This window comes from Moschus berezovskii, chromosome 17, assembly GCF_049115385.1.
Source record: "Moschus berezovskii isolate FMDL1 chromosome 17, NW_MosBer_1.0, whole genome shotgun sequence".
Taxonomy (NCBI): Eukaryota; Metazoa; Chordata; class Mammalia; order Artiodactyla; family Moschidae; genus Moschus; species Moschus berezovskii.
Genome location: NC_142476.1, coordinates 34,932,430 through 34,958,107, shown reverse-complemented (window position 1 = coordinate 34,958,107; position 25,678 = coordinate 34,932,430). Strand labels below are relative to the sequence as shown.

Here is a 25,678-nt window from a genome sequence, read left to right as displayed (position 1 = left end):
CACACACCCGGAATCTAGAAAAATGGTACTGATGAACCTATTTCCAGGGAAGGAATAGAGACGCAGACATAGAGAACGGACTTGACACAGTGAGGCAAGGGGCGAGGGTACAAACTGGGAGAACAGCATTGACATATGTATACACTACCATGTGTAAAACAGATAGCTAGCAGGAAACAACTGCATAGCACAGGGAACACAGCTCAGTGCTCTGTGATGCCCTACAGATGTGGGATGGTGGGGTGGGAGGAAGGCTCATGAGGGAAGCTCACAAGGAAGTGGACATATGTATACTTTCAGCTGATTCATGCTGCTGTACAGCAGAAACCAACACAGCATTGTAAAGCAATTATCTTCTGATTTAAAAATAAATTAAAAAAAAAAACAAGAGCTGACTTAAATGATCACTCCCTCCTCCTCAACAGTTTATTTTTCTCCCACCTCACTAGCAGCTCCATCATAGCATGCATTGATGCAATGCATCCCTCCTCCTGTGTCCATTTTCATACTCAAGTATCCCCTAGTTCAGTTCTTGCCCCTCATCTCCTTTGAATCTCCATGGACTTCTTTGGGAATTTCATCTAATCTTTAGGTTTTAATCTGCTGCTGCTGCTGCTAAGTCACTTCAGTCGTGTCCGACTCTGTGCGACCCCATAGATGGTACGGCTCTGCCGTCTCTGGGATTCTCCAGGCAAGAACACTGGAGTGGGCTGCCATTTCCTTCTCCAATGTGTAAAAGTGAAAAGTGAAAGTGAAGTCGCTCAGTCGTATCCGACTCTTTGTGACCCCATGGACTACAGCCTACCAGGCTCCTCCACCCATGGGATTTTCCAGGCAAGAGTACTGGAGTGGGTTACCACTGCCTTCTCCCAATCTATACACTAATGACTACCAAATGTTATCTCACATATCAGACCTCTCTCTGTACTACTGGTTCATGCCTATTTGACAGCTCAATTTTAATCTAACAGGCATCTTAATTCATACTAAACTGAGTTTCCGAATCCCCATCAAACACTTCCCTCATCTTATTCACTAACCTCATTTCTCTTCTAATTAACTTTAACATCAACTCTTTCAGCTCAACCTTCAAAATATATACAGACTGTAACCACTTTTCACTAGCTCACTGCCACCACTCTCATCCAAGCTACCATTATCCCATGTCTGTATTATCAAATAGGCTCCTTACTGACTCCCTGCTTCCATACTTGACCCTTACAGTCTGTTTGCAAACAGGTCAAATCACCATTTCTTTGGTTCAAAATTCTTTAATGGCTTCTGACTTGGTCTCATGAAAAAGGCAAAGTGATTATAAAACAGTGTAAGTGATTTGCCTCTCCCTCGTTTTGGTTACACTGGCCGCATGGTAAAATTAGGTTAAGTCCAAACCTAATCCACTTCAGAGGCAGTGCACCTGATAGCCTCTGATCCTGAAGTAGTCTAATCTTTTTCAAACTGAAGCTTTTTACTCTCTGTCCCCTACTTCCCTGAATTATCTCCCTCTGCTCTTTCTTTCATAGGATTTAAAGAACGTATAGCCTATACTTTCTTCTAATATGTTGCCAGTTTCTTTTCTTTTTTTTATTTAAATATTCATCCCACCTGGAATTTATTTAAAACTATGAGAAGAAATGTAAATTTGTATTTTTCTACATCATTACTGAGGAAACTCGTTTATTTAATAATCTCTTTCCCACATTTATTAGAAGTGCAGAAAATGAAGAGGAACTAAAGAGCCTCTTGATGAAGTCTGTCATGAACTGAGATCTGATCTGATTTAAAGTCTCATACAACTTGTGTTTTTATTTTGTCTTACAGCTAACAAAGGAATTTTCCAATGTATGATGATATTTATAACTACTGAAACTTCTTCATGGACTGAACCCTAATCATTATGAAGTGCCAGGGCAGGAGGAAATATGAAGAGAAAATGAAATTTAATGCTTTCTAGCCTGAATTAAACCTTATTTCAACATTTACAGCTCCAAGTTTTAAGAACTCTTATATACTATACTTCATATTGTGATCTAATGTGAAAATATCTCCCTTTTGATGGGAGTTTTAGCCTATTTACAGTTATTTATCAAGGACACATTTGCTTTCAATTCTCTTTTATGTTGTGATATGTATTTTTAACTGCATTTTTAATTAAAAAAATATTTTTCACTATTTGATTTCTTTCTGCTTTCTATGTGCTAGTTTCATAAATGGGAACTGTAGTATTTCTGTCTAATGGCTATTTTTATGACTTTAAGTTACCATAGAAAGAAAGAAAGGATTAAATGTATCTATTAAGTCTCTAATCTGAGCAAAGAACAAAATTATTTTTGCCTTTCTTCTTCCTAGCCTACTGATTACATTGATTATCTTAAAATTTATACATTGAAAAACCTATAAATAATTACCTGGGCACAGAAATGAATCTCATTATACATATAAAGACAAACTAGCCATGGCATATCTGACTGCTCTACTTATTCATTATAAATAGGTTCAAGTATCTGACTACTCCATTATATTGTCTAATGCAGCCATATCAACTAATTTAAATACTAAAATATACATTACATTTTAAATTATTTTCCTTTTATTTCTCTCATATTACAGCTAGGGCACTATAATTTTTTAAATTTGTATATAGGTTGTAATATGTATTACTTTTACTTCAGAATAGCATCCATGTTCAGTTGAAGTTAATTTGTGGATGTTGAACTTTGAATTTCATATAATTTTCATGTCACAAAATGTTACTCTTTATATTTTTTCAATATTATTTATTTATATTTTTTTTATTTTCATTTTAAAAATATAAAGACTATTCTTAGTTTTTTGCTGTACAAAATTAGACAATGAGTCAGAACTAGCTTGCAGGTCTTAATTTACTGACCTCTGTCTTGAATGAATGGATAAACTTGATTTTATTCCATAGGCACTAAAGTGAAGCCACATTTAAATTCTGTGTGTATATTTGTAAGACTATTTATATTAACTGGCTTTTTTGGGTTTTAATTCCACAAAGCTGTTGCTTTAAAACAACTACTTTAAAAAATATTTTTTTCTGTTCCCTCTGGCTATCACTGAATAGCTAGAACAAACATGTATGCTATCTGACATATATTCTGTAACACTTGTGTGAATGCCAAGTGTTACACACTGTGATAAAATTTCTTTCTGGGCTTCCCAGGTGGCACAGTTTTAGAGAATCTGCCTGCTAATGCAGGAGATGCAAGTTTGATTCCTGGGTCAGGAAGATTCCCTTGAGTAGGAAATGGCAACTCATTCCAGTATTCCTACCTAGAAAATTCCATGGACAGAGGAGATTGGCAGGTTATATTCCATGGGGTCACAAAGAGTCTGACATGAATGAACACAAAAACACCTTTCTATTCAAAGGATTTAAAATTAAAGATATAACCAGAGGCCCTTTAAGATCAATGTACTGATTATCAAATTTTTCTCATTTAAGTCTATAGCAAGTTATAATTTATAGTCACTTAAATTAACTTAGTTGTAGATTCTTCATCTATCTTAAAGCACCTCTCTATGTACCAATATAACAATATCTTATAGATGGTGTTTATAGGAGAACTTTGGAAAACTAAAAATAACTTCTAAAGCAAAAATTAACAGAAAGATAGTATAAAAATATCTACTAGAGGAAAAAAACAAGAGTTAAAAAGAGAAATATTTTTTGTTCCGAAAGTTACTATGACAGTGTCCTCTTTGGAATGCGTCGGTATTGAGGAAAGTGGAGGGAACCATAGGCAAAGAAAAAGTTTCAATTCTTTACTTTTGAAATTGAAGTAGAAGATACATCTATCTAACTGTTTAGTATCCTCAGGTAGCATTTACAAGCAACCAATAAGAATACAATATTAAATCATTAATGTTATTAATGCTGTGATGCTTCATCAGAAAATAACACAAGTATGATACAAAGAAACGATTCAACACTACAGAGGGGTAATCTAAAGTGAAAATGTATAATCTAGGAAAATCTTCATATATAAAATATATGAAAGTATGTTCCCAAAATAAGTTAGCCAGATAGACTTTAATAAATCAGAAATCCACCTCATATTTCTTACAGAAACAAGTGGACAAAAGTACTGAGAAAAATCTAAAAGAGAAAATGTGACTTTTATTAGATTAATCCTTTCAATTAAAGGGGGGGAGTCAGCCTGCCTTTGGACAGATGTTCACCACCCTCCCCCTCAGTTGCCAGCATCTGAAATAAAGCAAACTTTCCTTTCCCCCAAACTGGCCTGCTTATTGGCTTCTGAGCGGCGAGCAGCCAGACCTCCCAAGCGTACCTTTTGGTAACAGATTTAGCACCCAACATGGGGCTGGCTACTGCTGGCTCTCCTGTGTCTTCCAGGGAAGAGCTGTGGCTATGACAGTGTATTAGCCTGCTGCTTATGGCTAGCCAGCCGCAGGCAGGGGATATGGGGGACGTTCCTAGCAGCTGCCAAAACCATTTGTTTTGAGGATGCTTCCTGTTTCTCCCCTGCTCAGCACTGACTGTCAACTTACGCTTTTTCTCGGCGGGATGGAAACTTGCATTTGGGACAAACCGATGAGCTCCAGGACTGGGTAAGTCCACCAGTGTGCATACAGACAACTTTCCCATTTGTGAGTGCCTAGTGCTATTTGGGCATTTTGCCAATTGGTTCTGACTGCCATTGAGGATTGTTTGTGACTGCTCATGCTATTTGGGTGTTCTTGCCAGTTGGTTCTGATGTGTGTCTGATGTTGAGAACTGTTTGGGAAATGGGGTGCTTCCCTTGTGGCTCAGATGGTAAAGAATCTGCCTGCAGTATGGGAGACCTAGGTTCAATCCTTGGGTTGGGACGATCCCCTGGAGAAAGGAATGGCTGCCCACTCCAGTATTCCTGCCTGGAAAATCCCATGGACAGAGGAGTCACAGAATGTTAGTGGGATGGGTGGGGGGGGGGGAGAAAAGAGAAAGAGAGTTCTTGTTCTAAAATTTGTACAGAAATGCAAAGAATTTAGAATAACAAACAACTATGAAAAAGCATATCAAAGTTGTAGGATTTACATTACCTGATTTGAAGGCTTATTATGAAACTACAAAAAAGAGAGTGTAGAACCAGTCAAAGAGCAGACACACAGATTAATGCAACAGAACAGAGTGTCAAGAAGCACACTTGTACGTACTTGCTCAATTGGTTCTAAAGAACCAATGGGAAAAAAAAAAAACAACCAATGAGAAAGGTTCACCTTTTAAACAAATAATGCTTGGAATAAGTGGATATCCATACTGGGGGAAAAACTGATTTTCAACTTTTATTTCAAAATCTAAACAAAAATTAACTTGAAATGGATTATAGGTTTATACATAAAAGCTAAAACTATTAAAATTATAGAAGAAAACGGGGGATAAAAATCTTTATACTTTGGGACAGGCAAACATTTCTAAAGGAAAGAGCATAAATAATTTTTAAAAAACTAGCTGTAATTCATAAAAATTAAATACTTATGTTATTTGAAAGACACCGTTAATTAAAAGGCAAATCACAGACTGGGAGAAAATACTACCAATACATGTTTCTAGTACATAAAAAATTCTCACTACTCAATGATAGTAAAGGCTGATTTTTAAATAACGGGCAAAAAATTTGAATAGGTGCTTCATAAAAGATACACAAAATGGCCAATATGCATATTAAAAAGCATCAGTCACAAGGGAAACACATAATAAAACAAGCAAATATCTATATATCCACAAATAGACTGACAATGCCAAGAGTTATTGAGGGTTTGGAACAAATGGAACTCTCTTACACTGCTGACTGTAATGTTAAAATAACTCAATTACTTTGGAAAACAGTTTGGCAGTTTCTTGAAATGTTAAGGACAAACTAATCATACAACCCAGCAATTTCAATCCCAGGTATTTACCCAAAAGAAATAAATATGAAAATGACAGCCAAATAACTAATATGTGAATATTCATAGGAGCTTTATTCATAATAGTCAAAAATTACAAAGAACTCAAATGTCCATCAACACATGAAGGGTAAACCAACTGTGGAATATTCATTAAATGCAATACTGCTAAACAATTAACTAACTAACTATTGATGCAGAACACATGTATGAATCTCAAAACATGCTGAGCTAAACAAGCTAGACACAAAGGAGTACATTCTGTATGGTTCTATTTATAATAAACTCCAGAATGACTAAACTACTCTATGATGACAGAAAGCAGATAGCCAGAGGCCTGGGACAGAAGTCTGGAGAATTAAAAGCAAAGTGACAGTAAATAAAATTTTTGGAAATGTTCTCTATTTAGACTGTGGTTTATACAATTGCCAGAATTAAACACATTATTGTAAATTGTACTTCAACAAGGGTGATTTTTAAAACTACCCAGTTTGTGATCTTATATTAAACTTAAATTATGGAAATAATAGAACAACAAATTTAGTCCTCTCAAGGATGGATCAAAGAACAATGTTTTATAACTTTAAGTGCTATCAACAAAAATTACCTATGAATGTGGGAGAGGAAAAGGGAAGAGAAAGACAACAACTACCAGCAGTAGGAAAGCAGCCATGTGTAAAGATGAGCATGATATAGCTAGTCAGATAAGCTGTAGTCTAATATTTCAAGGCATGTTCCAGCTCCACTCAATAGATAATTTTTAAAATACACAAACAGGAAACCTTCTGCTGAACAAATCAGAATTGGTTATTACAAGAGTACTAAAAACTGGTCAGGAAGCAACAGTTAGAACTGGACATGGAACAACACACTGGTTCCAAATAGGAAAAGGAGTACATCAAGGCTGTATACTGTCACCCTGCTTATTTAACTTATATGCAGAGTACATCATGAGGAACGCTGGGCTGGAGGAAGCACAAACTGGCATCAAGATTGCCGGGAGAAACATCAGTAACCTCAGATATGCAGATGACACCACCCTTATGGCAGAAAGTGAAGAGGAACTAAAAAGCCTCTTGATGAAAGTGAAAGAGGAGAGTGAAAAGATTGGCTTGAAGCTCAACATTCAGAAAACGAAGATCATGGCATCTGGTCCCATCACTTCATAGGAAATAGATGGGCGAACAGTGGAAACAGTGTCAGACTTTATTTTTTTGGACTCCAAAATCACTGTGGATGCTGACTGCAGCCATGAAATTAAAAGACACTTACTCCTTGGAAGGAAAGTTATGACCAACCTAGACAGCATATTAAAAAGCAGAGACATTACTTTGCCAGCCAAGGTCTGTCTAGTCAAGGCTATGGTTTTTCCAGTGGTCATGTATGGATGTGAGAGTTGGACTGTGAAGAAAGCTGAGCGCCAAAGAATTGACGCTTTTGAACTGTGGTGTTGGAGAAGACTCCTGAGAGTCCCTTGGACTGCAGGGATATCCAACCAATCCATCCTAAAGGAGATCAGTCCTAGGTGTTCATTGGAAGGACTGATGTTGAAGCTGAAGCTCCAATACTTTGGCCATCTGATGTGAAGAGCTGACTCATTTGAAAAGACCCTGATGCTGCGAAAGATTGAGGGCAGGTGGAGAAGGGGAGATGAGATGGTTGGATGGCATCACCGACTTGATGGACGTGAGTTTGGGTAGACTCCGGGAGTTGGGGATGGACAGGGAGGCCTGGCATGCTGCAGTTCATGGGGTCACAAAGAGTCGGACACGACTTAGCGACTGAATTGAACTGAACTGAAAAACTATAGTTATCACTCAACCAGTGAGGGAGTGCTTACAGGCTAAGTGATAGGTCACTTAGGTTGTCATTTAGGTTAAGTAAAGATGAAGCATATAAAATAGTCATCCAGTCACCACTAGATCAGAAAATCTGACACAAACCCCCTTTTCTTTCATAGACACTAAGGCCTCCAAAATATGACGGAGCTTTAATCAAGTGGAGTAGTACATCTTTAGAGCCCTAAGCAAACCCACTAGTTCAAGAGTCAGCAAAACTGTTCTGTAAAAGGGTCAGAGAAGTTGTGTGGGTCTCTCTTCAAACTACTCAACTCTGCCTCTGCAGTTCAAAATCAGCCAGAGACAATACGGAAAGGAATGAGCAAGACTGTGTTCCATAAAACCTACTTATGGACACTGAAATTTAAATGTCATATAATTTTCACATCATTATTCTAAGTCTTGTTACTGTATATCATAACATTATTTTCCTTTTGTTTTTTTCAGCCAATTAAAAATATAAACGCCATGCTTAGTTCCTGGGTCATTCAAAAATAGTTGATGGCCACTGCTATATCTAAAACGGATAACCAACAAGGACCTACCTACAGGACCTTTGCCTTGCTATGGGAAGGAAACTTCCCACTGGAAGTTTCTACAGAAACTCTGAAAGGAAACTCTGCCCAACGTTATGAGGCAGAATGGATGGAAGGGGAGTTTGCGGGAGAATGGATACATATATATATATGGCTGAGTCCCTTTGATGGTCACCTAACACTATCACAGTATTGTTAATCGGCCATTCCCCAATACAAAATAAAAAGTTAAAAATGAAAATAGGTGATGGACCAAATCTGAGTCGCATGGGTCATAGTTTGTTGATTCCTGTACTCAGCATAAAAGTCAGTATTTTTCTTATTCATAACATCTTTTATATAAATAAAATCAACGCAAAGCTTGAAACTAAAATTTTTAAAGCAACTACAAAGAAATATGAAATTTCATATTACACTTATGCCAATGGCAGTATGTATATTTAAAATTATTTTTAAAGGATAACATAATAGTATTATCTGGACATATCAATCTATTGCTCTAAGTCAGAGTATGTGCCCAATAAACATTAAATAAATTTTAGAACCAACTTTTGATCCTTTATGAATACAATCTATCAAATGTAATATATCCTTTACTATCTTTATACGCACACACTGAGCACAGTAAGGTGAACAGCCCTGCTGACATTAGCTACCACATTCTATTACACCTCAATGATCTCTCATGATCTCAATGAATCTATTAAAATATGGCAAACCACTTAACCTCATATTTAATAGAAAACAACCTGCTTTACTTTTTAGCTCCTATTTGCAGTTTCATCGTTTCTTTCCTTTGTCAAGCTAGGTAGCTATCACTTCTTGCTATCACTGAACCTATCTGGAGAAGTTGCAAACCAAGCTTTATTTTCCCCCTAAACTTAAGCAAGAACAATGACAGTCAGACATCAACAACAATTACCACTTCCACCGCAAACTTTTACAAAAGAGAGGATTTTGAACACAGTGAAGAAAATAGAAGTATATTAATGTCACTTCCTACCTTAAAGACTAAGTAGAGAAAGAATAATCTATAGAAATTCAGAAGAAAAAAATTGAAAGAACCACCTCCAATACCTTCAGAAACTTGAAAGCTACAGCCTAAAGTGAACTTCATCTTTAGCATTTTATCAGATTCCTACAAGCATTTATTATTTACTTTTTACTTTGCATTTTAGTTTATTCTACAATTGGGTCAACAAACAGGACAGCCCATTAGATATCAGGCAAACTACCCAGTGTTACGAGCACAGAGATGAAAAATAATTTCCTGCCAAAAATGCAAATAACTCTCACCACAGTCTCCATACCAACACTCCCTTACTTGCTGTCTATCCTCACAGTCCTTTATTCTCAGTCTCCATACAGCTGATTCCACCACTTTTGCCTCTTTCTCAACACCTTGCCCTCAGTGTGCCTTTTAAGTTCCATGGTCCATAAATTTAATCATTTTAATCATCTAATATCTTTTTCTTTTACAGCCAAACATATACGCTAACCACCCTTTCTATGAGTCACTCTGAGATGACATATGGAAAAAACAAACTCTTAAGAACTATTTTTCTCTCCTTGTCACTGAATATACAAGCACGCCTGTCTTTGAACCCGTTCTCTTCTCTCTGCCTACTATTATGGAGGAAGTGTCCCCCTTCCAAAGAAGGCAAAGTCTCTCTGTTTGGATGCGGTCCTGCACGTGACCTAATCCTTCAGATTATCTCACCTTGCTTCATTCAGTGGTTTGCACGGCAGTAAACTCTCCTAGCTTTCGTTTTCACCTAAAAACCTCCTTGATCTGCTTTACTGGTTCCTCTTCGTCTACCTGACCTTTGAATATTGGAGCTCTATGAGTTTACAACCACAAAGTCAATTACCAACCGTACAAATCCCCATATTCACAGATCTCATCTCTGTATAACCGTAGAGCCTAAGCATAAGATCCCATGTGCCCCATTACCTTTAAACCTACCCGTCTTCCAGGATCCCTGTCTCTGCAATGACACCCAAATTTTTCTGCCCAGCTTCTGAAGCCTAAAACTTGGAAGTTATCATCCTCTACTTCAAAGGCAACATCATCCATCAATCCTCAAGTTTTGTCTACCCTAGTGCCCACATATTTTTAAAACACTTCTTCACCCAAGCCTCATTGACCTCACTCACATAACCAAGCATCATGTACTATGCCTGGCCAATTTCAACAACCATCTACATATTAGATCTCCCTACTTCCTACTCTTGCTTCTTTCAAATCCAGTCTCCATACTGTACCCAGTAAAGCTTTCCTAGCATTTACACTTCATTCTATATATTCACTTATAAGTTTGCCACTATGTTGTGTATCACTCTTATCTGTACTCTCAACATTACAGTATTTGTTATAAATATGTACAATTAAAATTAAAACAACAACACCGTAAAAAATACAGATAAATATGTATAACTGATCTAAGGACTGTGGAAAATTTTTCTAGATTAAAAAAACCTAGAGCTTAGTTTTAAAAAAATTAAGAAGAGCAAATCTTCCCTGTATTAATATTAAAATGTGGCTTCCAGTGGGTTACAGCGCACTGGTCGCAAAGAGTCAGACAGGACTGAATGACTAACACTTTTCACTTTTACTTTCTGGCCATTCCTACTTTTGTCCCTTGGTACCAAACAGAATCATTCTAATTCATTATCTACTTTGATTATTTGAAAAGAGTCATTAGTTTAACAAACTGTAGTATTTTCCAGGTAAGTAATTTTATCATAAATAGAAGGTAGCATTCTAAGCCTTTGTTGTTGGCTTTTTGTTCTGATTAGTGACAAAGTTTCACTAGCCTATTAAAATCTCAAATACTAGCCTAATCAATACTTTGTTTAATAAGCATAAAAGGTTTTGAGTTTATTGTTTCACTGTACTACTGACAAGCCTCAGCCTAAGCAAGGGCAAAAGAAAATAAACAGGAAAACCAACAGGAATTGAGAAGAAGAAAAAGTTAGGACAGAGGCTTAAGGGGCTAGGGAGGGTATGTAGCAATTTGTCAAGCTTAAATGTAGACTGTGCCTTATTTCGTCTTTAGATTGTGTCTTGAATTGTCACAGAAGTAGGAAACTCATTAACACTTGCTGACAAGCTTGGATGTCTCTATTTTAAGTTGTTAACATTAACTTATTTTTCTGTCATGTGTCACTGGTGATCTACAGACTTCTTTTTTAGCCTAGGGATACTTTATTCAAAGGAATACTTATCAGCAAGCAAATATGTAAAAGCAGGTGAAGGTTGACAACTGCTAGATCCTTGCCTGCGCTGGGCCCTTCCAGGGCCTGCAGAGTTTTCCATTCATGCATGCATTCATTCAACAACTATTTACTAATGAGCACCTACCATGTGCCAGATACGGAGATGCAGCAGGGAATAAGGCAGATAAGATTCCCTCCCTGATGAAGCTTCTAGCCTAGAACACAATGTTTTAAATTACTGCTTCAAAAAACTGGCCCCAGGCCAAATTCTGAAGGAAAAAAAAAAAAATCCTTTGCTCTGCATTTCCAGTCCTCTCATTTCTCACCAACCCCAGATGGCCCACGAACTCTTAAGACAGTAACAGAAATATGGTCTGAAAAACAGGAATGCATAAGCAGCCCTAAAAATCATACTTCTTCCGCAGAAAACAAGTCACTAATTACCTGAAGACAACCTATTTTTAAGGACAAATTTAAAACTCACAGTATTCTGCAATAAAGAATATATTAAAAGGTAACCTAAATCTGGATCAGCGCTGTCATTAAAAACGGAAGTTAAAGCAATCCTTATAACTGGCTACTACAAAAAAAAAATAAGTATTTACTTTGAATATTTTCAAACTATGGCAAAAGTGACATTGGAGCGTCACATCTACATTAAATTAAAAATAAATTTTCATTATTAAAGCCAAGTTAGACGTAATTGGGATACAAAGTATTAGAAGCTCACAAGAACTACTTCTTTTGGCTGTCTCAAAAATAAAGCACTTTCAGAAACTTTCCCCAAAGTTTCAACAGATCTTGAAGGGACACTACAATAGCAGAACCCAGGGCCCAGAACGTCTTAGTTCAAATCTTAGTTCTATCATTTCGTAGAACTGTGTTGACCTTGGACAAGTTAGAAAATTTCTATCTCAATTCCTCCAGTATAGAATGAGATTAATGACAATGTCTTACTCCAGAGGGCTGATATAAAAAGAATTAGTCAAACACTTACAATGTCATGTAAAATACTTATAATGGTGTCTGAAGAAAAGTAATCAAACACTGCATCACTACACTGCCAGCAGCAAAAAAAATGCCACAATATATAACCATTTTCTTATGAATTTACTAATGCCTGATGTAATTCTATTTCAAGAATTTGAGAAAACTTCACTTCAGTTCAGTTCAGTTCAGTTCAGTCGCTCAGTCGTGTCCGACTCTCCGCGACCCCATGAATCACAGCACACCAGGCCTCCCTGTCCATCACCAACTCCCGGAGTACACTCAAACTCATGTCCACAGAGTCGGTGATGCCATCCAGCCATCTCATTCTCTGTCGTCCCCTTCTCCTCCCGCCCCCAACCTTTCCCAGCATCAGAGTCTTTTCCAGTGAGTCAACTTGTCACATGAGGTGGCCAAACTTATAAGTCACTAATTTCCATACCTTGTCTATTGTCTAATAGTTGAGATATTGTCAAAGTAAACAAATGCTGCCACCTTGTGGATTTATGAACATGGTGTTACTTTAAATAACCCAATGTAATCCATAAGCAAAGGACAACAAATTTGAAAAGCAAAAGTTTCTGGTTCAGCTTTTATTCTCAGTGAGATTCTCACTGCAATAAATGACCAAACACTGGACGCATTTCATGTAATTTTACAGAAAGAATAATTTCATCTATAATGCAATGAATTAATGTATCAAATTAACATGTCTCATCTCTCTTTCCCAAAGAAATTCATTAAATGTCCTAATTAGCAAGGAATTGAAAGCTTTTAAAATGAATCTGTTATCAAAATGAATCTGTTAGCAATGACGTGTTCGAATATGAGAAACTGGAAAAAAACAAAAACCACCAGTGTTGTGAAAGTTTCAAAATCCCTTGAATACTATGGATTGTATGTTTCTTTGTATGGACTGTATGTTTCTTGTATGGATTTTATGTATTGTCTTCATCAGTTCTGCCTTATGCACTTTTAAAATTAGAAATTTTTCCTTCAGAAACATTAATTCAATGTAAATAAGAGAAAAAAATGGACATTTACATGCAAGATGAAACAATTAAAGGTACCTTTAAGCTTTCTGCTTGAAATATTTTGATTGAAATATTCTGATACAACTAATCTCACTTTCAGTAAGTGAGATATTTCCAAACTGAAATCTTAAATTTTCCTATGATGGCAAATGTCTGCCTCAGAAAACACAGCATTCTGATATGTGCCTTTCTATGATCCAGGTTTACTTATTTTTTAAAAAACAGAATTACATTAAATCAAGCTAAACTGGCTTTCAGGAATGATGAAAAAAGAATAGCTCTTATTCTTTTTTGAATACATATGCAGGTTAGATCCCTAGGTCGGGAAGATGCCCAAGATGCCCTGGAGGAAGGCATGGCAACACATTCCAGCATTCTTGCCTGGAGAATCCTGTGGATAGAGAAGCCTGCCGGGCTATATAATCCATAAGGTCACAAAGAGTTGGACACAACCGAAGTGATTTAGCATGCATGCACACAGAAGTGTATAACCAATCCTACATTTTCTAACTAGAAATGCTGCTTTTGTAATATGAAGAAGGAAATTTTTATTTTGCTTTTGGTTTTTTGTTCATTTTTAAATGGAGAATAAAATATAATTCAGGATGAATACATGATGGTCTGGGACACTAATCAATATTACAACAAATTTCTAACCTGAATTACATTTCAGTTGGGTAGAGCCATATAATTATAGGTTAATGTATACACAGCAGGTCAGTGTGATTTACTGTATAAAAGCACTGAGATAAAGCTGAGAGTTCTCCTGAATCCAAGCATCAAAGCTGACCTGTTCATGGCTATATGCCTAGCCTCGCCTACACTAGGTGGTCAATGAATTTTTGTTAAAATAGGTTAATTACTACTTTAATTAGTTAAGCAAAACCCACAAATTTATGCATTTTTAAACTTTAATCATTCCAGGCCATGATTAGGAATGCTTCTATTTTCAACCTATAGAAAAATAAATAAATGCATGATTTTTGTCTTATTTGTTACCAAGTTAAATAAGCTTGAATACAGTAAGATTTAACGTAATGGTCTTTTTAGCTAATGGCCTGAATTTCAAGACGAATATTCATTACATAAATAAAAATCTTAGTCATGTAAATGAAAAAGTACGTGTAGTTTTACTAGTTTCTAAAAAGTTAAAACTTGTCAAATTCCTGAACTGAATCAAAAATATCTTTTTTAAGGCTTCTCTAGTCTATCAAGAAAATTTGAACATACACTAGCAATTTGATGCTTCCAAGTGAATATTGCTAATTGTGTTATATGAGATACAGCCCTGTAGTTATATAATGTCCATATTTTAAGACATAGATATTCTTAGGAATGTATGGTTGAAATGACAAGATACCTGGCATTTGCTTCAAAATACTTAAGCCAAGAGAGTAAGAATAAAGAGTATAAACAAAGCTGCTGCTGCTGCTACTGCTAAGTCACTTCAGTCGTGTCCGACTCTGTGTGACCCCACAGACGGAAGCCCACCAGGCTCCCCCATCCCTGGGATTCTCCAGGCAACAACACTGGAGTGGGTTGCCATTTCCTTCTCCAATGTGTGAAAGTGAAAAGTGAAAGTGAAGTCGCTTAGTCGTGTCCGACCCTTAGCAACCCCACGGACTGCAGCCTACCAGGCTGCTCCATCCATGGGATTTTCTAGGCATGAGTACTGGAGTGGCTTGCCATTGCCTTCTCCGACATAAACAAAGCAAGTATAGCAAAATTTGGATCACTGATGAGTCTGGGAGATGACTGTTATAAAGCATTGCATTCTCTCCCATCTTATGTCTATTAGAAACTTTTGCTAAAAAAAAAAAATTAAAGAATAGTCATCAAGATGATGAAGACATAAATAATATAAATTAATAACAAAAAGATAACTAGAAAAACCCAATATTTGAAAATGAGTAAGTCTCAATAATCCATGAGTCAAAATAAAATCAAGTTTGAAATTTAAATGCCTTTTGAACTGAGTAAAAATAAAAAATATCATATCTTTGATACAATTACAGTGAACAATCTAATAAAAACACCAGCATCAAAAAAAATTTAGCAATTAACAAAGGTGATGACTTGTACAACAGAACTCTGAAAGAAACGAAAAAAGACATAAATGAAAACACATCCCAAGTTCATGGATAGGAAGGTGGAATATCGTTATGATGTCAGTACTACCCAAAGTGATGAACAGATTTAACGCAATTCCTATCAAAATCCCAATAACTTTTTTTACAGATATATAAAAAGCCATCCGAAAATTCACATGGATTTCCAAAGGACCTGAAGTAGCTAGAGAACTCACACTTCCTGATTTCAAAACTTACTGCACGTCTGTAGGAGTCAAAACACACAGATAAGAACAGACATATACACTAGTGGAATAGGAGAGAGAATATAGAAATAAACCTTTGCATATATGATCAAAGGGTTTTTTGACAAGAGTGCCAAGCCCATTCAATAGAGAAAGGACAATTTTTTCAACCTATGATCCTGAGAAAACTAGATATTCACGTGCAAAAGAATGAATTTAGATCCTTCCTTAAAACTATATTAAAAAATTAACTCAAAATGGATCAAAAACTGAAATCTAAAACCATAAAACTCTTTTTACAACTTTAGATTGGCAATGATTTCTTGTATGCCACCAGAGGCACAAGCAACACGAGAGAAAATGTATGACAAATAAGATGGTAAAATTTTTTAAATTATGTGCATCAACAGACAATATCAACAGAGTAAAAAGACAACTCACAGAATGAGAAAAAATATTTACAAATCTGGTAAAGGATTAACATTCAGATTAGACTGATTTGTGCTGCTGTAAGTAGAAACCAATACAACACTGGAAGGCAATTATCCTCTAATTAAATATCATAAATTCCTGAAACTCAACAACAAAAAAACAAATTCAATTCAAAAATGGAAGGACTTGAACAGACATTTCCTGGAAAAAGATATACAAATGACTAGTGAAAGTGAAAAGTGAAGTCGCTCAGTCATGTCCGACTCTTTGCGGCCCCATGGACTGTAGCCTACTAGGCTCCTCTGTCCATGGGATTCTCCAGGCAAGAATACTGGAGTGGGTTGCCATTTCCTTCTCCAGAGGATCATCCCAACCCAAGAATTGAACCAGGGTCTCCAGCATTACAGGCAGATTCTTTACCAACTGAGCTATGAGGGAAGCCCTAAAAAGAAACATATTGCACCATCCCACTTATATGATATACCTGAAGTAATCAAAATCATAGACAAAGAAAACAGAATGGTACTTGCCAGGACTGAGGGCGGGGGCAAGAAAAAACAATGAGTTGTTGTTTAATGGGTACTGAGTTTCAGTTTTACAAGAAGTCCAGTGTTAAGCAGATAGACAGTGATGTAGGTGCACAGTATTATGAATGTATTTAATACCAGTGAACAGTTCACTTGTTAAGATGGTAAATCTTATGTCCTGTGTATTTTCCAAGAATAAAAGAATTTGGGGAAAAAAGAAAAGATACCACATAAAATATTGTGGGATGTACTTAATACAATGCTTGGAGGGAAATTTACAACACAAATATTAGAAAAGAAGAAATGTTTCAACTCAGTCACTTCAGTTTCTACCTTAAGAGACTAGAAAGATAAGAGCAATGTACACATAAAGAAAGAAGAAAATGGGAAATAATAAAGTTAAGAGTAGAAAATCAATGAAACAGAGAACAGAAAAATAGACAGTATCAATAAACCGGGAGCTGGCTCTTTTGAGAAGATAAAAATTGCTAAGCCAGACTATTAAGTTGGGAAAAAAAAAAACAAATTTCTAAAACCAAGGATGAAAAAGGGAAAATCATTACAGAATATAAAGATATTAAAAGGATAACAAAAGAATACTATGAATACCAGTATGCCAATAAATTAAACAACCTAATTTCTTGAAAGGCACAAACTAATGTTCAATCAAAAAGAAATGGATAACTTGATTAGCCTTAAATCTCTTTTAAAAATTAGATTTGTATTTAAAAATCTCCTCTCATAAAAAACTCAAGACCAAGACAGCTTCAATGGAAAACTGCAACAAATATGTAAAGAAGAAATAATGCTAATTCTTTACAAATTTTTCTAAAAAACTGAAAAGGAGAAATATATATATATACATATGTATATCCTTATAAGGATATAAGCTTATATAAGAATTATAAGATAAATTATAATATTATAAGACTATAAGAACTATAAGAATTTAAGAATTCTTATAGTTCTTATAGTCTTATTATAATTTAAGAATTCTTATATTCTTAATTCTTATATCTTAAGAATGTAAGAATTCTTACATAATAATTATAAGCTTATAATATATAAGAATATACCTTGTTATTAAAACCAGACAAAAGAATTATAAGAAAACAAACTGCTGGCCTATGAGGTAGATACTAACAAACATTCCATTTTACAGATAAATCAAGGACTAAAGAGGTTCAGAAACTTGCCGAAGACCACAGAGATAAAAACTGGTAGGCAACCTGGATTTCAGAACACAGGCTCTTAACCATAACACTCAGTTCAGTTCAGTCGCTCAGTCGTGTCCGACTCTCTGCGACCCCATGAATCACACAGCACGCCAGGCCTCCCTGTCTATCACCAACTCCCTTGCTTCTCAAATTCAATTAAATTCTAGATACTTCTGCAAAAGAAAATAGTAAGGAGTGCTGCCCAGTACTTACCTAGAAACTATGCTGGAACCATTATAGAGATCACTAGCATATGACAATGTAGCCAAAGGTCGTACTGAATTATATCGAGTAAACTTGGACAAGCATTCCTGAAATTCATCCAACTGGCTTGCAGTTCGACTGTCATCTATATGAAGAAAACAAAATAAAGTAAACAAATTGAATGGCAACGTAAGTCAGAGAGCAATAACCACAGATTAACAATTATATTCTAAATATAAACAACAACTCTTATTTAGAGAGGACTAATGTACACAAATTAATTAGCTGATCTTTCAGCTTTCATAAAAATTTCTTCAGTTCAGTCGCTCAGTCGTGTCCGACTCTTTGCGACCCCATGAATCACAGCACGCCAGGCCTCCCTGTCCATCACCAACTCCCGGAGTTCACTCAAACTCATGTCCATTGAGTCGGTGATGCCATCCAGCCATCTCATTCTCTGTCGTCCCCTTCTCCTCCTGCCCCCAATCCCTCCCAGCATCAGAGTCTTTTCCAGTGAGTCAGCTCTTCGCATGAGGTGGGCAAGGTATTGGAGTTTCAGCTTTAGCATCAGTCCTTCCAATGAACACCCAGGATTGATCTCCTTTAGAATGGACTGGATGGATCTCCTTGCAGTCCAAGGGACTCTCAAGAGTCTTCTCCAGCAACAAAGTTCAAAAGCATCAATTCTTTGGCGATCAGCTTTCTTCACAGTCCAAGACACTATCTCTTTGAACACCAATAAGACCATACTACCAATTCTCTTTCTTTTTTAAGCAATCATTTCTTGCAAAACAAAGGAAAGAAAGTACCTATGATCAAGAAAAGTTAAAGTGAAAGTGAAGTTGCTCAGTCGTGTCCAACTCTTTGCGACCCCGTGGACTGTAGCCTACCAGGCTTCTCCATCCAGGGCATTCTCCAGGCAAGAATACTGGAGTGGGTTGCCACTGCCTTCTCCAGGGGATCTTCCCGACCCAGGGATCGAACCCGGGTCTCCCACATTGGAGGCAGACCTCTGAGCAACCGGGGGAAGAAAAGTTAGATCATTTATTAAAATAAAATCCCTTATCAATGGAGAAAGTGAGTTTTGTTAAGTTTGAAGGAATATATTTACAGGGATACATTATCATGCTCCTGTTTACTTGTCAAAATACAATTTAGATTAAAAAATGAATTTTTAAATAAAAAACAAATGAAATCATTTGTTGCAAAAATCAACAAAGCCAAAAGCTGGTTCTTTGAGAAGGTGAATAAAATTGACAAACCACTAGCCAGACACATCAAGAAACAAAGGGAGAAGAACCAAATCAATAAAATTAGAAATGAAAATGGAGAGATCACAACTGACAACACAGAAATACAAAGGATTATTAGAGAATACTATCAGCAATTATATGGCAATAAAATGAATAACCTGGAAGAAATGGACAAATTCCTAGAAAAGTACAACTTTCCAAAACTGAACCAGGAAGAAATAGAAAATCTGAACAGACCCATCACAAGCACGGAAATTGAAACTGTAATCAAAAATCTCCCAGCAAACAAAAGCCCAGGTCCAGACGGCTTCACAGCTGAATTCTACCAAAAATTTAGAGAAGAGCTAACACCTATTCTACTCAAACTCTTCCAGAAAATAGCTGAGGAAGGGAAACTTCCAAACTCATTCTATGAGGCCACCATCACCCTAATCCCAAAACCTGGTAAAGACCCCACAAAAAAAGAAAACTATAGGCCAATATCACTGATGAACATAGATGCAAAAATCCTTAACAAAATTCTAGCAATCAGAATCCAACAACACATTAAGAAGATCATACATCATGACCAAGTGGGCTTTATCCCAGGAATGCAAGGATTCTTCAATATCCGCAAATCAATCAACGTAATACACCACATTAACAAACTGAAAAATAAAAATCATATGATTATCTCAATAGATGCAGAGAAAGCCTTCGACAAAATTCAACATCCATTTTTGATAAAAACTCTCCAGAAAGTGGGAATTGAAGGGACATACCTCAACATAATAAAAGCTATATATGACAAACCCACAGCAAACATTATCCTCAATGGTGAAAAACTGAAAGCATTTCCCCTAAAGTCAGGAACAAGACAAGGGTGCCCACTCTCACCACTACTATTCAACATAGTTCTGGAAGTTTTGGCCACAGCAATCAGAGCAGAAAAAGACATAAAAGGAATACAAATTGGAAAAGAAGAAGTAAAGCTTTCACTGTTCGCTGATGACATGATCCTCTACACAGAAAACCCTAAAGACTCTACCAGAAAACTACTAGAGCTAATCAATGATTACAGCAAAGTTGCAGGATATAAAATCAACACACAGAAATCCCTTGCATTCCTATACACTAATAATGAGAAAATAGAAAGAGAAATTAAGGAAACTATTCCATTCACTGTTGCAATGAAAACAATTAAATACTTAGGAATATATCTACCTAAGGAAACAAAAGACTTGTACATAGAAAACTATAAAACACTAGTGAAAGTAATCAAAGAGGACATGAATAGATGGAGAAATATACCGTGTTCGTGGATTGGAAGAATAAATATTGTAAAAATGAGTATACTACCCAAAGTAATTTATGCATTCAATGCAATCCCTATCAAGCTACCAACAATATTTTTCACAGAACTAGAACAAATAATCTCACAATTTGTATGGAAATACAAAAAACCTCGAATAGCCAAAGCAATCTTGAGGAAGAAGAATGGAACTGGGGGAATGAACCTGCCGGACTTCAGGCTCTATTACAAAGCCACAGTCATCAAGACAGTATGGTACTGGCATAAAGACAGAAATATAGATCAATGGAACAAAATAGAAAGCCCAGAGATAAACCCACGCTCCTATGGACACCTTATCTTCGACAAAGGAGGCAAGAATATAAAATGGAGAAAAGACAGTCTCTTTAACAAGTGGTGCTGGGAAAACTGGTCAGCCACTTGTAAAAGAATGAAACTAGAACACTTCCTAACACCATACACCAAAATAAACTCAAAATGGATTAAAGATCTAAATGTAAGACCAGAAACTATAAAACTCCTAGAGGAGAACGTAGGCAAAACACTCTCCGACATAAATCACAGCAGGATCCTCCAAGACCCACCTCCCAGAATATTGGAAATAAAAGCAAAAATAAACAAATGGGACCTAATTAAAATCAAAAGCTTCTGCACAGCAAAGGAAACTCTAAGCAAGGTGAGAAGACAACCTTCAGAATGGGAGACAATAATAGCAAATGAAGCAACTGATAAAGGATTAATCTCCAAATTATACAAGCAGCTCCTGCAGCTTAATTCCAGAAAACTAAGTGACCCAATCAAAAAATGGGCCAAAGAACTAAACAGACATTTCTCCAAAGAAGACATAAAGATGGCTAATAAACACATGAAAAAATGCTCAACATCCCTCATCATCAGAGAAATGCAAATCAAAACCACAATGAGATACCATTTCACACCAGTCAGAATGGCTGCTATCCAAAAGTCTACATGCAGTAAGTGCTGGAGAGGGTGTGGAGAGAAGGGAACCCTCTTACACTGTTGGTGGGAATGCAAACTAGTACAGCCACTATGGAGAACAGTGTGGAGATTCCTCAGAAAACTGGAAATAGAACTGCCATATGATCCAGCGATTGCACTCCTGGGCATACACACCGAGGAAACCAGAATTGAAAGAGACACATGTACTCCAATGTTCATTGCAGCACTGTTTATAATAGCCAGGATATGGAAGCAACCTAGATGTCCATCTGCAGATGAATGGATAAGAAAGCTTTGGTACATATACACAATGGAGTATTTCTCAGCCATCAAAAAGAATGCATTTGAATCAGTTTTAATGAGGTGGATGAAATTGGAGCCAATTATACAGAGTGAAGTAAGCCAGAAAGAAGAACATCAATACCGTATATTAACGCATATATATGGAATTTAGAAAAATGGTAACCTGAACCCTGTATAAGAGACTGCAAAAGAGACATAGGCATTTAGAACAGTCTTTGGGACTCTGTGGGAGAGGGTGAAGGTGGAATGATTGGAGAGAATGGAATTGTAGCATGTATATTATCATAAGTGACCAGTCCAGGTTCGACGCATAAATTTTCCTCTGTTCAAAAAAAAAAAAAGAAATCATTTGTTCACATAATACTTTGAAGTGTTTCAAAACCAATTATGGGATGGGAGTAAAAAACTGCAATGTATTAATCATTAATTTTCAAAGTCAAATTTAAAATAGGTTCATGCAAATATCTCAGTGGAACATGGAAAACAGTAATTCCATTCAACAGAACTCTTTACAAATACTTTGAGTAAAATCCATTTCAGTAAACTATTCGTAATTAAATGATGTAGAATTTAAATCACAAAGTCAGGTTATGAAAGATCTAATCTACTCTTCTAATGAAGAGAGCTAACTTACTCTCCAATGTAGAAACAGGCCTACAAAGAAAAAGCATAAATAAAAAACATTGCTTTCTAAAATGGCTTAAAGTTTGAACTTGCATTTTCCTTCCCAAAGAAAGAAAAGTAAAGCACACAATTACGTTAGTTAGCCTCCTATATTGAAACTTGAAATAAACCTGTTACAACAATGTTTTGTTTCATAACTTCCTCTTTATTCTTAGCTCATATACATACATAAACACACACACAACTTTTTAAAGTTTGTGATTTTCCTTCTCAAATGTTCTCTGAAAATAACAGTAGGCTAAAAGAAATTACACTATAAGAATCATTAAGTCAAAAGAATTATTTTACTTTTATTATACTATGTGATATATAATTAAGAATTTATTTATCTGGAGATTTCCAGTTATCTTAAATTGCTGACATGAAGAAATTTATCTAACAACTATTATAAAGGAAAACAACTGAGGAAACTAAGTAAGTTTCTGTCTGCAATATTTTAAATTTTTTAAAGATTTAAAAGCTAACTTAACACAGTCATCTAATGACCTACATTAAAAGGGTTCAGTTTTGTAGTGTTTCCATTCTGGGAAAAGCAAAAGGAACAAACCTACTCAGCATGCAATATCAAAACGTTATCGGGCTAAAGCTCTTAGTTGACAAAAATTATTCTCAGGAAGTTCAACAAATTATAAATAAAACATAGGTTATTACAGGGAAAAAAAGGCAGGGGGGGAAGTATCAATTGTACTACAAAGTAGTTTGGATACAATAGCTAACTGGTTCTTTTTATAAGTTAAGACAACCCTATTACTGTGAGCTACTTAACAAATACTGAAAAGACAGTTACTTTAGATATCCATTTAAAATTCGGTTTATCCCATGGATGGAGGAGCCTGGTAGGCTGCAGTCCGTGGGGTTGATAAGGGTCGGACACGACTGAGCGACTTCACTTTCACTTTTCACTTTCAGACATTGGAGAAGGAAATGGCAACCCACTCCAGTGTTCTTGCCTGGAGAATCCCAGGGACAGGGGAGCCTGGTGGGCTTCTGTCTATGGGGTCACACAGAGTTGGACACGACTGAAGTGACTTAGCAGCAGCATTCTTTCAATAATTTGACATCAAACTCTAAATACATAAAATTCACAAGCATTCAAAAATGTATACTCTGTAGAAGATTATAATCTTTTTCTAAGGTAGCTGTACTTCTGGCCATCATACCCAATAGTTTAACACCAACTTTCAACAGAAGTTATAAAAAAAAAAAAAAATTTTAAAACAATTATTTCAGTATCTGAAAGCAGAGGCATTAGATTTCACTTATCTGGTTGTGAAAAGGTAGGATTCTTTGCTTGGTTGGTTTTTGATCAACATCCATCCATACCTTCTGGCAAATCACCTCTCCTATTCTAATTACAGATTATTCTGTAAAAGTGTATTTGGTGTCTCTTTTCTGTCTTCTAATGCTTTATAATTTAGCTTCTTTTTCAATCACAATTAAGAATTCAAGACATTAATTTCTTAGTTATCTCTCATTTTCATAGATGAAAACAGAAGCGGGGATGGGGAGTGGGTTCTCAATTGAAAATAGACAAAAGGACAATCAAACTCTTGGGTACCCATTACAAAGAAGTTTCAAGCTCTTCTTTACAGCCAAGAAAACTAGGAGGAACTTCATATTCAGCAAAATGTGTAGGCAGTGTACAAATATGATAAGTTAAATTCGAGATTCCTAAAAACTAAGACAACCATGTGCTGAGTATAATACAACCATATCTGCTAAGTATAAAAATAAATTATTCTTCCTCCTGGTTTTAACTTACTAGCCTATCTTCCTATAAAGCTATATCGCCAAAATAAATTGGTTTGTGATTACCTTTACTATCCCATAGCATGCCTATCGGAAGAGGCAACGGCACCCCACTCCAGTATTCTTGCCTGGAAAATCCCATGGACAGAGGAGCCTGGTAGGCTGCAGTCCATGAGGTCGCGAAGAGTCAGACAGGACTGAGCGACTTCACTTTCACTTTTCACTTTCACACATTGGAGAAGGAAATGGCAACCCACTCCAGTGTTCTTGCCTGGAGAATCCCAGTGACGGTGGAGCCTGGTGGGCTGCCGTCTGTGGGGTCGCACAGAGTTGGACACGACTGAAGTGACTTAGCAGCAGCAGCAGCATGCCCAGGTTATAGTTACTTAAAAATTATGAATCGCTAGCCTTTTCCAATCGCTCTTTACTATCTCTCTCTCTCTTTTTAATGTCTGCCATTTACCTGCGGTTGTATTTCAATATCATACCAACAAACAAAATCTGAAAGGCTTAACATGCACCCTATGCCAGTCAGAATGTACAGAATTTCAAAGCTACAGCTTCATACTATAGTTTATAGATCATTACAGAGGTTTAATAAGGGGCTTAATTCTCAGAAAATACAAAGAAAACTTTCCATCTGAATGAAAACCACTGACTATTAATTTCAAAAACATTTATAAACAAAGCTTGGCTTTCTTCTAGTCTTCACAGGAAAAATGCCATGTGAATCTATATATTTTGCTTTTCTCCACCTCTAAACCTGAGGGAAATGTGTCCATAGGTTCTCTCTCTATAATGTGTAGATTATAATACAACCATGCTTATTCAAGAGAAATTCAAAGCCAAATTTTTAACAACTTAAAAATATCATACATTTCTTTCCTTGGTAATGCACATTTTGAGCAGGTGTATTAAAAATATAATCAACTAATTGAGAATCTTATACAAAGCACTATATTTTATATACATCATCTATAAACCATAAAAAAAAAAAAGACTAAAACCGTGCAGGGTTGGTATAAATGTCCCTTCCTCAAAGGTGAGCAGAGACACCAAGAAAGGCTACAAATCAGAGAACTAACAAAAAGGGCACAGAACTATCCTATAGCAATAAAACTGTTCTATCCTATTGTATACAAATCTTCGCATAAGTTAATTCCTCTACTTTGAATATGTTTTTGTTATCCTTTTTTAGTTAATTAATACGAGCTTTG

At 36.1% G+C, this 25,678-nt stretch overlaps 1 protein-coding gene across 5 annotated transcripts in view; it reads right to left on the bottom strand.

Moving 5' to 3' along the window:
* Positions 1-25,678, bottom strand: part of COP1 (COP1 E3 ubiquitin ligase) — a 221,298-nt gene that overhangs the window by 95,692 nt on the left and 99,928 nt on the right. For all 5 annotated transcript variants that reach the window (XM_055419200.2, XM_055419203.2, XM_055419202.2 and 2 more), the window contains one exon: positions 18,231-18,366. In XM_055419200.2, the coding sequence (XP_055275175.1) occupies positions 18,231-18,366 (136 nt within the window). The remainder of the gene's footprint in view (positions 1-18,230; positions 18,367-25,678) is intronic.